Genomic DNA, 14,418 nt, shown 5'->3' on the forward strand with positions numbered 1-14,418 from the left:
ACGTATAAAGACATACAAATGCAAAACATACAAACTATTCATTAAAAAGATAAATGATAGCCTTGGTAACTTGAAATGGCATATTTAGAAAAGACAAGCACAGACTCTAAGACACACTCCCAAGGGGTTTCGAATAGTGCCTTCTTTTTCACACCCACAAATATGGATAAACGTCTTGGTTGCTATGTATGTGAAGTGTTAAGAATTCAAGGTAAACAAACAAACACGAAGGCACACAAAATCATGTCTCTCCTAAGACGACAAAACAAACAAATCTCACCTCAAATGATGGTCAAATTTGATCACAAATCTTGAGGAAAGTAATTGTGTGTGCGTGTATGGGCGCAAACTGCGTGTGCATACGCGCTAGGGCTGCACAGTTAATCAAATTCACATCGAAATCATAATATTGACATGTGCGATATTCATCACTCAAACAGTTCAGTTCCTCCTCCCCACTGTTAGTTTTACTATAAGTTTGCAGGCTGTTCTGTTTGGTCAAATGCAGTCACCAGATTGTTCCAAACAAAAACTATGCTGCTTTCCACTTTGCTTCTAAATATAAATCATTCTATTTCAATGATTCCAACAGTTCACCCAAGTGTTTTGATCTATATTGCAATTAGATTTTTTGCCCATATTGTGCAGCCCTTATATGCCCATGTAGCATGTGTGCTTGAGTATATTATGAGCTCCTTCATCTAATACTGAACAGCATCCTGCTGAATTAGTGGATATCCAGGGTCTTACCTGCTGGAATGGGGGGGGTAGTAGTAGTGACAGATCTGCTGTCATAGGAAGACGGATGGCCAGGCTCCCTCTGCATGCTGGGATAGGGGGCCGGGGAGAGTGGCTTAATTCCAGAGGGAAAGGCCTATTCCCAGTTGCTGTCTGTCTAATGGCCTTGTGCTCTGCAATCATTCCCCCCCCCCCCACTGGGGGGCTAGCCGGAGCCTAGCGGGACCATATCCAATTTCCCCCTACTCTAATCGCCTGATCTACTCAGGCCCCCTCCTCTTCATTTGGACTCAAAGCTCCCCGGTCGCCCCCCTCTATCTAGTGTGGTGATGGGGTGCTTTAATTTAAAGTGGGTGCCACGTTGTTATTGTCTGTCAGTGGGTGGATTTTTCATTTGCGCAGGGGCATGGAGAGGTTACCACAAGGTTTTCATGTAATACCAACCTTCCTTGCATACGAGTGGGGGTAAATGCCATGTGTCTGGCTTTGGAATACAATAATAACTAACTATCTGTTTTATGTAGAGGGAAAGCAATTAAACCAATATATGTTGAATGGGAGTCAAATGATCTCATTTGAGATGCCAGTAATGCCACATATGTACATGTAGCTGCTAGCATAAAGAGGCCTCACACCTTAGTTTGTAATGTAAGCACTCGGAGACCACCCTCATATGGAACAATGATTCCTACCATTGTTGATTTACTGCCATCAGAGTACATGATACAATGGGCAAAACCACCAAGGGAAACTGGAGCCAAAATAGGTGCTTTCATATGGACCAAAATGGAGAGAACCTTTATTTAGCCTCATCCTGCAGTAGGATGGCATGATGACTAGGCTGGCGTCCAGGGTCTTGTACTGAATGCTGTCAGAGAGCGAGGATGCAGTGAGGGATGCCCCATGCCCATCTGTCTCCCCAAGGTCCTCCAAACCCAACAAGCAATACTCTTTCTGTCCCAGAGAGCCTGTGGAAAGCAGCTAGCTAATCACAGATCCCCAGAGGTGATGAGATGGCATGTGCTCAACTCCTGTCAGTTCCACTCTTCCATCAACCCCAGCATTAGCTGACCAGATGGACCAAATCCTTGAGGCAGATATGCAATGGACCAGTGCATTAAACAAGTGAGCTTAAAAAAAGAGGGAGAGACTTAAAATGAGTTTGGGCATTTGATGGCAAATTCATCATCTGTCCACAAGTTCCAGTGTTTTATTGTATTTTTTCAGAGGGTTTTTAGGCTCAGCGATCCACCTGTGAGGCACCATCAGGTATGGAGGCACATTGGGGCATGCGCTTGGTGCATTTGGCACAAAATGGCCGCACCTGATAGACAGATGAAGGGAGTGCTGTGGGAAACACCATAGACTCACCTGCGACTGACTCCCCCAGTTGCCTGTGCTCCACACCTTTGGGGGCAAAGGGCTCTAAGCCCATCACTGCTAAGAGTCGCTTCCCATCATTGGACTATGGGAAATAAGGTACAACTCGCCTGCACAGAATCAATAACCGAGATTAGATCATCTTGCATAATCTTTCAATGCATCATGGCATATTGTGAAATGAATTTAGGTATATAGTTACATTAAGTGACTTTCAAACAGTACACTGTATTCTGTGAGCACAGTGCTCAGAGTAATTGTAATAATTAATGATTAATTAAAAGTGAATGGGGCTTAATGAGGGTAAGCAGAGTCTTTGCGTGGGAAAGTTCCATAGGGATTAGTTATATTATTGGGACCATTTCCATTCCTTTTGGGGTCTTTGAGAAAAGCTGGAATTCAGATTTACAGCCGGGTGTAGAATGGGTGGAGCAGGCCCCTCTTTTCACAGAGTCTCCCAGAGACAGGGGCACATGGTGAGAGAAAGGGTCAGAGAAATGGGTCATTCGCTGGTGTGATGGTGTATGTCACTGATGCCTTGGCTCTCTGATGAACCCCTCACACATTAACAAACGACCCTCACACACATTTACGCACAGGCAAGGGATAATGTTCCCTCAATGAATATATCTCTGTACTACGCAGTTAGTGTTTGCTCACCCACTCGCCCATTCATTTAGCATGCATCTAAAATGCAAATAATTTAGGGGGAGTTGGTTGACCTTTGTAGGAGGAGTGGGTTGATCTAGGTAGATGGCTGCCCTACAGAGTACAGTACATGATGCAGGCAGACAGCTGCCCTACAGATTACAGTCCATGATGCAGGCAGACGGCTGCCCTACAGAGTACAGTCCATGATGCAGGCAGACGGCTGCCCTACGGAGTACAGTCCATGATGCAGGCAGACGGCTGCACTACAGATTACAGTCCATGATGCAGGCAGACGGCTGCCCTACGGAGTACAGTCCATGATGCAGGCAGACGGCTGCCCTACAGAGTACAGTCCATGATGCAGGCAGACGGCTGCCCTACAGATTACAGTCCATGATGCAGGCAGACGGCTGCCCTACAGAGTACAGTCCATGATGCAGGCAGACGGCTGCCCTACAGAGTACAGTCCATGATGCAGGCAGACAGCTGCCCTACAGATTACAGTCCATGATGCAGGCAGACGGCTGCCCTACAGAGTACAGTCCATGATGCAGGCAGACGGCTGCCCTACGGAGTACAGTCCATGATGCAGGCAGACGGCTGCCCTACAGATTACAGTCCATGATGCAGGCAGACGGCTGCCCTACGGAGTACAGTCCATGATGCAGGCAGACGGCTGCCCTACAGAGTACAGTCCATGATGCAGGCAGACGGCTGCCCTACAGATTACAGTCCATGATGCAGGCAGACGGCTGCCCTACAGAGTACAGTCCATGATGCAGGCAGACGGCTGCCCTACAGATTACAGTACATGATGTAGGCAGACTGCTGCCCTACAGAGTACAGTACATTATGTAGGCAGACTGCTGCCCTACAGATTACAGTCCATGATGCAGGCAGACGGCTGCCCTACAGAGTACAGTACATTATGTAGGCAGACTGCTGCCCTACAGAGTACAGTACATTATGTAGGCAGACTGCTGCCCTACAGAGTACAGTACATTATGTAGGCAGACTGCTGCCCTACAGAGTACAGTACGTCCGGCTAAAAATCATCAAGGAGAAGTCCCCTTGGCGTACATCATCACCCCCCCCCCCCCCCCCCCCCCCCCCCTGCCGAGCTGTGTGGTAGACTGGGAGAGCCAGTCAGTCAGACCTCCCCCTCCCGTCCTCCTTCCATCCTCCCACCAAATTCCTCAGTCAGGCTGGATTACCAGGCCCGCCTCTGAACTCAATAGGCGGGTTTGAGGGCAAAAAAGGGGAGGCGTCGGTGGCTGAAGTTCTCGCTCTTCTGTCGTTGGTTGGTTCGCTGGCTGTCTGGCTGGTAAATATCCCTGCGTCGTGTTAAACAGGAGGGCTATAATTAACTGTGGGAGACGCCAGTCAGTCAGGGTTGGGCGCCATGCCAACGGATCAGCCCTAATTACTATATTCACTTTGTCAGGAACGCTCACTTTGCTGCTCCCTCTGATAGGCCCTGGCAGCCTCAGAAATCCCCCGGCACTGCACAGCACATTCTCAGGGAGGCAGACGGGGCCGACTGGCAGGCAGGAGGGCCGGGCAGGCTAGCAGTTGCAGGGTGATGGAAGGCTGGGTGGGTGTAGGGCTGAGCGACTGCAGCAGAAGACACCACCCAATGGCCCCCGCTAAACTCAGGGCCCAAACAAACACAGGGGCCACCAGACTGAGCAAAAATAATCCTGTACACAGTAATGCTGCTCCCAGCCGCCCTGACTGATTTTCACATTGATTGGATCTTGTACATATGTTCTTTTTACAGGTAGCATAAGACTGTGCCTTAAACCTGATCTGAGGCTCCATGTTTAGTCAACTCTGATTTCAGATTAAGATAAACACCAGTTTAAAAACAGACATGTCTGCCTCCTGCAGTGTCTCCATGAACAGCTTCAGTGCTATTTTGTGATGTCCAACATGCTCAATTTATTGATGTTGTTGAGAAGAGAAGTCGTATTTTTAACACGGTTTATAAACACCCTTTTAATATGCATGGGATTTGGTTAAGATGAAATGCTCAGAATTGAGTTGCTATCAAAAGGCCAACTTAGGCTGGTGGAGGTATTTACATTATTTTTTTTATATATATTTTTTTAGACGTGGCCTGCTATCAATGCTTCTAATACATTACTGAACTGGAAATATGTGAGCTCGACAGGCGGGGGATGAATATGGCTTTATTTAAATAGTTTGACTGTGGAAGCAGCTCAGACAACCATTTCAGGGCAGTTTATCACACTAAAGCCTCTTTCACACTCCCGGCCCAAACTGTCCACATACGGGCAAATCACACTCTAAAGCCTGTTTCAACACAGCCACAGCCAGAGAGGGATAAGGATCACTAGCATACGTGGGCGCCTTCATGGGGCACCACTGAGAGAAGCTTGGTAGTAGAGATATAATTACGTACAGTATGCGCAAGCAGAGTCATCGACAGCCCTCTTGCCAAATGCAGGGCATTCATTCTGATGAGCTTTATATCTGAGTACTACGGGCACTGGACAAGTGGTCTGACTGAGAGACTGAAAATAACAAAAACTTCATTTGAGGTAAAGACATACTGAGTGACATTCATTAGAATATGGACTGTACAACTCCAATGCAATACAATTTGGATTCAAACATGCGCCCTCGTTCGGTTAGACTATTTCAGGATACAAAACAAACAGAGATGACAGTGATTAAATTAAGCCCTCTTTTGACTCAAGTCAGACACTCAGCTCAGTCCTCACCCTCTCTGGAGGTCACTTCTTACCAACTTTCATATGGAAAACAGTAGGTCAACCTGACGAGTACTTATGACGTCTTCTCATGATTCTGGTGATGCCACACAGTTAGACTCCTACTCCGATAAAAAAAGGGCATCTTATGTCACAAGGTAAATATCAAACTCAAATATCATCTGACAAAGTGGGAAAGGGCCGAGACAGAATCCCTGAATTCTGTCAGAATCAGATGAACCTCTTCCACGCAGACATGTCTGGAATGAATTAACCTACTGAATGCCCTCGTATCTTATTCACAAAGTGTGTCCCAGAATTCAGTCCTTTTCTCTCCGATGGCAACAAAGCCGTATTGAACAAGAGAAGAAACAGGCCGTATAATTTCATTCTTGGAAAACAAACAACTTCCAGCAGAAAGGAAGGATGTCTCTTTAAGAGGGGAGCGTAAGGTGGACATATCAGGCCTCTATCAGGCAGAGGTCAATTGCAACACCGTACAGCCGTGAGGTCAAGCAGTGATAACACTGCTAGAAATCCCATTGTTCATTAAACTACCTGTTCCGTCTTATCATTCCACTTGACAAAATAAAGGACCGGGAACGCTCATGCATTACAAAGAACAGTAGTATATAAAGAGGTGTAGAAATCCCCCTATTTTCAATTTAATACCAGACAACTCCTTGAGAAGTTATCGGGTGGAATCTGTAACTAAAAACTAAAGTAATCAATACCCTCTTTTACTGTCTTCAGACAAAAATAAGTTTGAGAGAGAAGTCACATGCAACACTAGCATGGTCTGCACTCTGAGCCAAAATGGAGGTGAACTGAACAACCCAAAAATATCCTCACCAGGAGTGCAGAGAGGAAGAGACACTCAGCACTTTGAAAGGGTGTCCATAACTCCCCTTCTCAGAGAGACGAGATGAAACACTTTGAAAAGGTGTCCATAACTCCCCTTCTTAGAGAGACGAGATGAAACACTTTGAAAGGGTGTCCATAACTCCCCTTCTCAGAGAGACGAGATGAAACACTTTGAAAGGGTGTCCATAACTCCCCTTCTCAGAGAGACGAGATGAAACACTACATTGAGTTAGCAACCCTGAGCCCCTCTGAACAGAGCAGTAATTAAGGTAGCTTTCCAGCTCCAAGCGACAGAGGGATGAAATTTCCACCCTTCTGCCGGAACCCCTTGATGTTTTGTACCTTGGGTTCTGGGCCCATTCTGGCAACTAGAGCAGTTATTTTTTCCCTTTTCCTTTTTTCCCTCTCTTACAGAGTTCACAGAATCCCCGAGAACACAGCCTCCCAGCCAAAACCCCAGCACGATTAATTTAGTAACGGGTTATTAAGCTCAAACATAAATTGCAGCCCTGGACGGTATATATGGAAAAGAAGCCTGATTTATTAGAGACGCAGAGACAAAACAGGTTTTTATTTTCCATTTATTCATCAACACTCGTTGGGAGTGGTAACTCGGAAGGAATTTTCAGACAAAAAAAGGAGAGGAGAAAAGGGAAGAAGTGGGGAGGGGGTGGGGCAGCAACAATGGCTGCCGTGATCAAATTGCTGGGGAGAGGAGCACAATGGCCATGACATTCTTATCCAAGCTCTTCCCTGGACAACACTATATTTGTTTGGCGGAGCACTGCATCAGCTGAACACATATATCAATAGTGTTTGCTATCGCACTGTATCCTTGTATCTGTTCTTGACTTTCAGTAGATATTTCATCAAGGCTGGCTAACGGCCTCCTCTGAGCATTCGGAATAAGTCCTGGGTTCGTCTAAAGTCCCCAAATAAAGTTCTCAAGCCATATCTGAGGCTGGGAAGACTGACAGAACTGACACAATGTCACTCTTAATGAAAGAGACATTTTCATTATGTCATCAGTCATTTCAACTCACATCAGTGTGATCTCCTCGTGGAGGCCCAGGTCTACATAGTGATCCATCACTCCTTTGAGGTTCAATGGATTCTTTTTATTTTTATTTTTTACAGAATTTCTGACAAACTGAAACTAAGGAGTTCACGGTTACATAAACTTGACCATTATGTTGAAAGTGACTAAGCCACTTTGTCCCCTCCCTTCCTTAGTAGACTGAGCGGTTTATGACTTTGGGGGCGTACTCCTCTGACTAAGAAAGGGGCCTCTGGGGTAGTGAGCCAACGATTGTGCCAAACATGGACAGTGTACCCTCAATATGTCTGCTGTATAAGGACTGCCTCTAGTCACCAGAGAAACCACCTGCCAATGGGCTCACAACTCAGCTGTATACCATCTTATACCATGGATCACAACCTGTCCATTCCAGAGACGTCATACAAACAGACTTATACAAAATCAAACACACAACACACCAATAGGTTATTATATCTCATAATGGTGTGCAGACCTCTGCATAGAAGGGATATGAATGAGTGGAACAGAAGCTGGATCTCAGTCCTCCCCTCTATCCTGTTGAGGTGTTGTCCTCCTGTTCTAAAAGTCACCCGAATCCTGACCTCTGTGTCTTCTGTGCATTAGGTCTGCCTCTGTGTGCCAGAGCACCATGGGTCATCAGGGCACAGAATGAAGCATGGTACGGCTGCTGCTGACACAGCACATAGCACTGCTGTGCTGCGTTGCTCTGTGTGTGTGTGTGTGTGTGGTTGGGGGGCAGCCCTGCCCTGAGCAATGACAATGACCTGGCCGGCAGAGGGGCTTACTGTAACATCACCAAACAGACTAATGGGCCCTGAGGATGAGCTGACTCAGGTGGGCCCAGACCTAAAACACCAAGCCGTCGTCTAAGACTGTGTGTGGGTGCAATAGTGCATTTAGTACATATTATCTGATGAGTATTTTTTGTTATCCATTTTACATTCAATATTGTTTGAACGGATGAATTTCTGTTTCAACTACAGTAAGTAAATTAAGCTTCTCGTCTGTCCTCCCACCTGCAGTCTGTTTGTTCTTCTCGCTCTTTCGTTCTCTTTATATTTCGCATTGCTCTCTCCTGCGCTCTCTTTTGTTTGTGGAGAGGAGAGCCATGGCGACGGAGGAACCACACAAAAGGGTCACATGACGTGGAGCCGAGGCGGGCGGGTGGACACAATGGCCGCACCACTCCGCACAGCTGGAGTGTCACGCATTCCTGGTGTTTACAAGATTTAGGTGGAAAACAAATCCACCCCCCCGAGGAACTCTGCGGTGCAAAATGGGCCCATTTTCTGTCTGAATAGAGGGTTTATGTCATCAGCATCGATGCATTTTAGGATCATGAGAAAATGGCAACCTGTGAAAATGATGGTGGTGGTGCTAGAAGGGTAGAATAACTGACAAGGCAGAGGAGAATAGGCTAGATCAGACATGGGCAAACTACGGCCCGCGGGCCACATACTTTTTGTTAGGCTTTTTAATCCGGCCCGCCGAACTTGTCCAAATTATAGTAAAAACCTCCTTTTTTTCCCCTTTCCCTGCAATGCCCACGTTTCCCCAATAGATGGCGCACTCAAAACACATTGACCGTTGTTGGAGTGGCGCGTATTTCTCTTTATTTCACTTTAATTTTCACTTCGTTTCACGTCACCATTAAGCCCTTCTGTGAAAATGAGCGGACCAAAGAGAAGGAAAGTGGACAGCGAATGCCGAGTGTTTAATAAGGAGTGGACAACAAAATACTTCTTCACTGAAGTCCGATCAACGGCTGTATGTCTGATATGCCAAGAAGCTGTTGCGGTTTTCAAAGAGTACAATATCAGCCGTCACTTTGCCACGAAGCATGCAAACTATGCTAGCAAGCAGTCAACACAAGAACGGGCGGCGAAATAGTATGTAAATGCCATATCTTGCATATTCCTTGAGACAAATTTATTAACTGATAAGGGCTATTTTTCACATTTGAAAGACAGTTAATAAATTGGGTTGTAGTGTTCTTACTGTGCTATGAGGTTTGCACACACTACATTTAATGCTTTAGTATATCCGGCCCAAACACTCCCTCCAAATGCTCCTGGCCCGGCCCCTCTGTCAAATTTTAGAACCCATTGTGGCCCGCGAGTCAAAAAGTTTGCCCACCCCTGGGCTAGATAGTGGTCACTCTTCATTGGGAACAGTCGACGGAGCTAAGGGTAGGACGGACAAGAGTCTACTTCTGCATTTCTTAGGGTCATTTGTTGTAATTTAAAATAATATTTCAAAAATCTAACATCTGTTCTACAATCTTCAATTCTGGGCCTCCAATTCGGTTGCCATTTTGAGAATCACAGTGTCGTCATCAAAGACCAGAATCAAAAGCGCCACTTTTTCTTGTGCCGAAATATGTTGACGTATCGGTAATTGAAGCCTCTGTTGGACGTTGTTCCGTCATTTCCAAGGCATTGCCAGCATACCTAAGCCCTGGCAGCTTAATCAGATCCACAGCAGAGTTTTCTTTAAATAAAGAACCGCTCACCCCTTAAAACTCTTCACACGCGTCGCTAGTTTTTACCAACTCAAGACATGACTTCACAGAAAAGCAGCAGGGATGATCAAAACTGTCCAGAACAGCCTTGACCAACCATGTGACAAGGAATATTCCTTAAAAGGTGGTCGTAGTGGAGTAATAGAGTTCAGTTTGAGGGGGTGGCTGTGGGCTGGGGGGTTGGGACTACTGACTACTACGGTCATCCTTTGATGGGATTCCCAGAGGGTTTCAGATTGTACTGACAAACCTGGTTTGAGTTGGAGCTTACAAGAGGGAGGAGCATTGAGTAGCCTATGTAATGACATGTAATGAATGGTGCTTTAATAAACTATGCTAGCATGGGCTAATGTAAGGATGGGCTAACTGGATCGCATGGGAAGTGGAATCCAAATGAGAAGGAACAAATGAGGAGTTCGAGAGGAAGAGACACTGTCCAAAAGGTAAATAAAAACACACAAAACGCCAGTGGAAGCAGCTGAAAGAAGGGTGGGGGGCGGAGGGCCAGTGAACAATGAAAGGACATTGTCTCCTCCGCTTGACTGGGCACCATTTCCCTGACCCCGCCCCTGACCCTGTCCCCGACAAAGAGGACGGGTGATGCGTCCCCGTCGGATGACAATAGAGGCATTGATGACGAGGGTCTACACACACGTCTGTTCGGCCATGATGCTGCCTGTCGGTTACACCAACACAGACACACACATCCTGTCTGTCGTGCCTCTACTAATGTGGTGTGTGTGTGTGTGTGTGTGTGTGTGTGTGTGTGTGTGTGTGTGTGTGTGTGTGTGTGTGTGTGTGTGTGTGTGTGTGTGTGTGTGTGTGTGTGTGGTGTGTGTGGAAATAGGGACAGGCAGAAGCAGAGCAGACACTCACCTCGGGTGTGTTTTTCTTGAACTCGCGGCTCTGGTCAATGAGCTTTTTCCTGGACTGCTCGCTCTCATCTTGTCTGTTGGCCAGGGCTGTGGCTGTGGTATTCAGTTCTCTCTGTGAGACCAAGAGGGGAGGAGGAGAAAACACAAAATGATTACACAGGGCTCTGTGGGGGGTGACCGTCATTTACATCAGCAGACAAACAAGAAAACCCCTCTTCTTTTAACTCTCTTTTCCCCCCCTGTATTCTGGCACCACTAGCCCTTCACTGGGAGAGGGGGAGCGTGAGAGAGAAGAGAAAGAGAGACAGAATCAGCCTCGTCTTCTCTCCTCTCCCTCCAGACAGAGACAGACCTAGATATGACACTAGCACAGGCACCATGACTACTTACTGGCTGGCATCACACACACCCCATATGGAAAACAAACACACACACACAGTTGCAGACACACAAACTGTACACACACTGTACAGTGTACGCACACATACAATGTACACATACACACACTCCCTTCTCCCCCCCCCCCTTTCTCTCAGCACATCTTCCGCCTTTAACTACAGACAGAAGTGTAGAAAAAGACATACAACTACTTGGATCCAGGCAGCATTTCCACAGCTTCTAAAAAATGTATTCAAGAGAGAAAGGAAAATAGCTTTTCTCACAGGCAGAAATTCACAAGCAACCTTTATGGTCTCTAGGCATGTAAATGTCATAGGGCAGATCCCAAATCATCAATATTGGGAGAGAGGTACCCAGAGGAGATATAAACACTGACTAGATCAGTATGGACAAGTCAGGCTAGGAGGAGACTATACTGTAGGCTAATAGTACTATTCAGAGGCCTCCGCAGCCAGGCTACTAGCCTAAGCTTTAGAATATCCACACAGAGGATGAAGCCCCCTACACAATGTTATGTCTGACTCTGAACCTATATAGGTCTACACTGTCATAATGTAATCCACAAGTATCTATAGTTAGTCTGAAGACATAATTCCCCATTGGACTGGGACGTGTGAAGTGACTTACTGACAAGCAGTGTCAAGATGGGCCTTCGCCGACGCTGTGTATGTGTTTGCGTGTGTCGTCTCTGCTCTGAGAGAGAGAGAGCAAGAGAGAGAGAGAGGCAGAGAGAGAGAGAGGCAGAGAGAGAGAGAGGCAGAGAGAGAGAGAGGCAGAGAGAGAGAGAGGCAGGGAGAGAGAGAGAGAGGCAGAGAGAGAGAGAGAGAGAGAGAGAGGCAGTCGAGGCTGACATCTGGGAGCCAGATGCAGGGAACAAATCACGTTAATTAGGCTGGAACTGAGCAAACCAGATTGCAGCCTCGACTTTAATCCTCACAGCCACCACCACCACCACTACCATCCACCACTACCACTACCACCACTACCAACCACCATCACCACTACCACAACCAACCACCACCACCACCACTACCAACCACTACCACCACTACCACTACCCACCACCACTACCAACCACCACCACCACAACCAACCACCACCACTACCAACCACTACCACCACCACTACCAACCACTACCACTACCCACCACCACTACCCACCACCACTACCATCCACCACTACCACTACCACCACTACCAACCACCATCACCACTACCACAACCAACCACCACCACCACCACTACCAACCACTACCACCACTACCACCAACCACCACCACTACCACCACTACCACCAACCACCACCACTACCAACCACTACCACTACCCACCACCACTACCAACCACCACCACCACCACCACTACCAACCACCACCACTACCCACCACCACCACTACCCACCACCCACCACCACCACCACCACTACTACCACCACTAACAACCACTACCAACCACCACCACTACCCACCACCACCACCACTACTACCAAACACCACCACTACCAACCACCACCACTACCAACCACCACCACTACCAACCACCACTACCAACCACCACCACCACTACCAACCACCACCACTACCCACTACCACCACCACTACCAACCACCACCACCACTACCAACCACCACCACTACCACTACCAACCACCACCACCACCCACCACCACCACTACCAACCACTACCACCCACCACCACCACCACCACTACCACTACCAACCACCACTACCACTACCACCACTACCAACCACCATCACCACTACCACAACCAACCACCACCACCACCACTACCAACCACTACCACCACTACCACTACCCACCACCACTACCAACCACCACCACCACAACCAACCACCACCACCACCACTACCAACCACTACCACCACCACCACTACCAACCACCACCACTACCACCCACCACCACTACCACCAACTACCAACCACCACCACTACCACCCACCACCACCACTACCACCCACCACCACTACCACCAACTACCAACCACCACCACTACCACCCACCACCACCACTACCCACCACTACCCCTACCAACCACCACCACTACCAACCACCACCACTACCACCAACTACCAACCACCACCACTACCACCCACCACCACCACTACCACCCACCACCACCACTACCACCCACCACCACCACTACCCCTACCACCCACCACCACTACCACCCACCACCACTACCACCAACTACCAACCACCACCACTACCACCCACCACCACCACTACCACCCACCACCACCACTACCCACCACTACCCCTACCAACCACCACCACCACTACCAACCACCACCACTACCACTACCACCACTACCAACCACCATCACCACTACCACAACCAACCACCACCACCACCACTACCAACCACTACCACCACTACCACCACCACTACCAACCACTACCACTACCCACCACCACTACCATCCACCACTACCACTACCACCACTACCAACCACCATCACCACTACCACAACCAACCACCACCACCACCACTACCAACCACTACCACCACTACCACCAACCACCACCACTACCCACCACCACTACCAACCACCACCACCACCACCACTACCAACCACCACCACTACCAACCACCACCACTACCACCCACCACCACTACCACCCACTACCAACCACCACCACTACCACCCACCACCATCACTACCACCCACCACCACTACCACCCACCACTACCCCTACCAACCACCACCACCACTACCAACCACCACCACTACCACTACCACCACTACCAACCACCATCACCACTACCACAACCAACCACCACCACCACCACTACCAACCACTACCACCACTACCACCACCACTACCAACCACTACCACTACCCACCACCACTACCATCCACCACTACCACTACCACCACTACCAACCACCATCACCACTACCACAACCAACCACCACCACCACCACTACCAACCACTACCACCACTACCACCAACCACCACCACTACCAACCACTACCACTACCCACCACCACTACCACCAACCACCACCACTACCACCACTACCACCAACCACCACCACTACCAACCACTACCACTACCCACCACCACTACCAACCACCACCACCACCACCAACCACCACCACTACCCACCACCACCACTACCCACCACCCACCACCACCACCACTACCAACCACCACCACCACCACTACCAAC

The 14,418-nt window shown here is 48.2% G+C and overlaps 1 protein-coding gene across 1 annotated transcript in view; it reads right to left on the minus strand.

The window, feature by feature from the left end:
- LOC120057447 (homeobox protein cut-like 1) overlaps positions 1-14,418 on the minus strand; it is a 266,738-nt gene that overhangs the window by 201,399 nt on the left and 50,921 nt on the right. The window contains exon 2 of the mRNA XM_039006064.1: positions 10,826-10,936. Coding sequence (XP_038861992.1) covers positions 10,826-10,936 — 111 coding nt within the window. The remainder of the gene's footprint in view (positions 1-10,825; positions 10,937-14,418) is intronic.

This window comes from Salvelinus namaycush, chromosome 12, assembly GCF_016432855.1.
Source record: "Salvelinus namaycush isolate Seneca chromosome 12, SaNama_1.0, whole genome shotgun sequence".
In the NCBI taxonomy this organism is placed as follows: domain Eukaryota; kingdom Metazoa; phylum Chordata; class Actinopteri; order Salmoniformes; family Salmonidae; genus Salvelinus; species Salvelinus namaycush.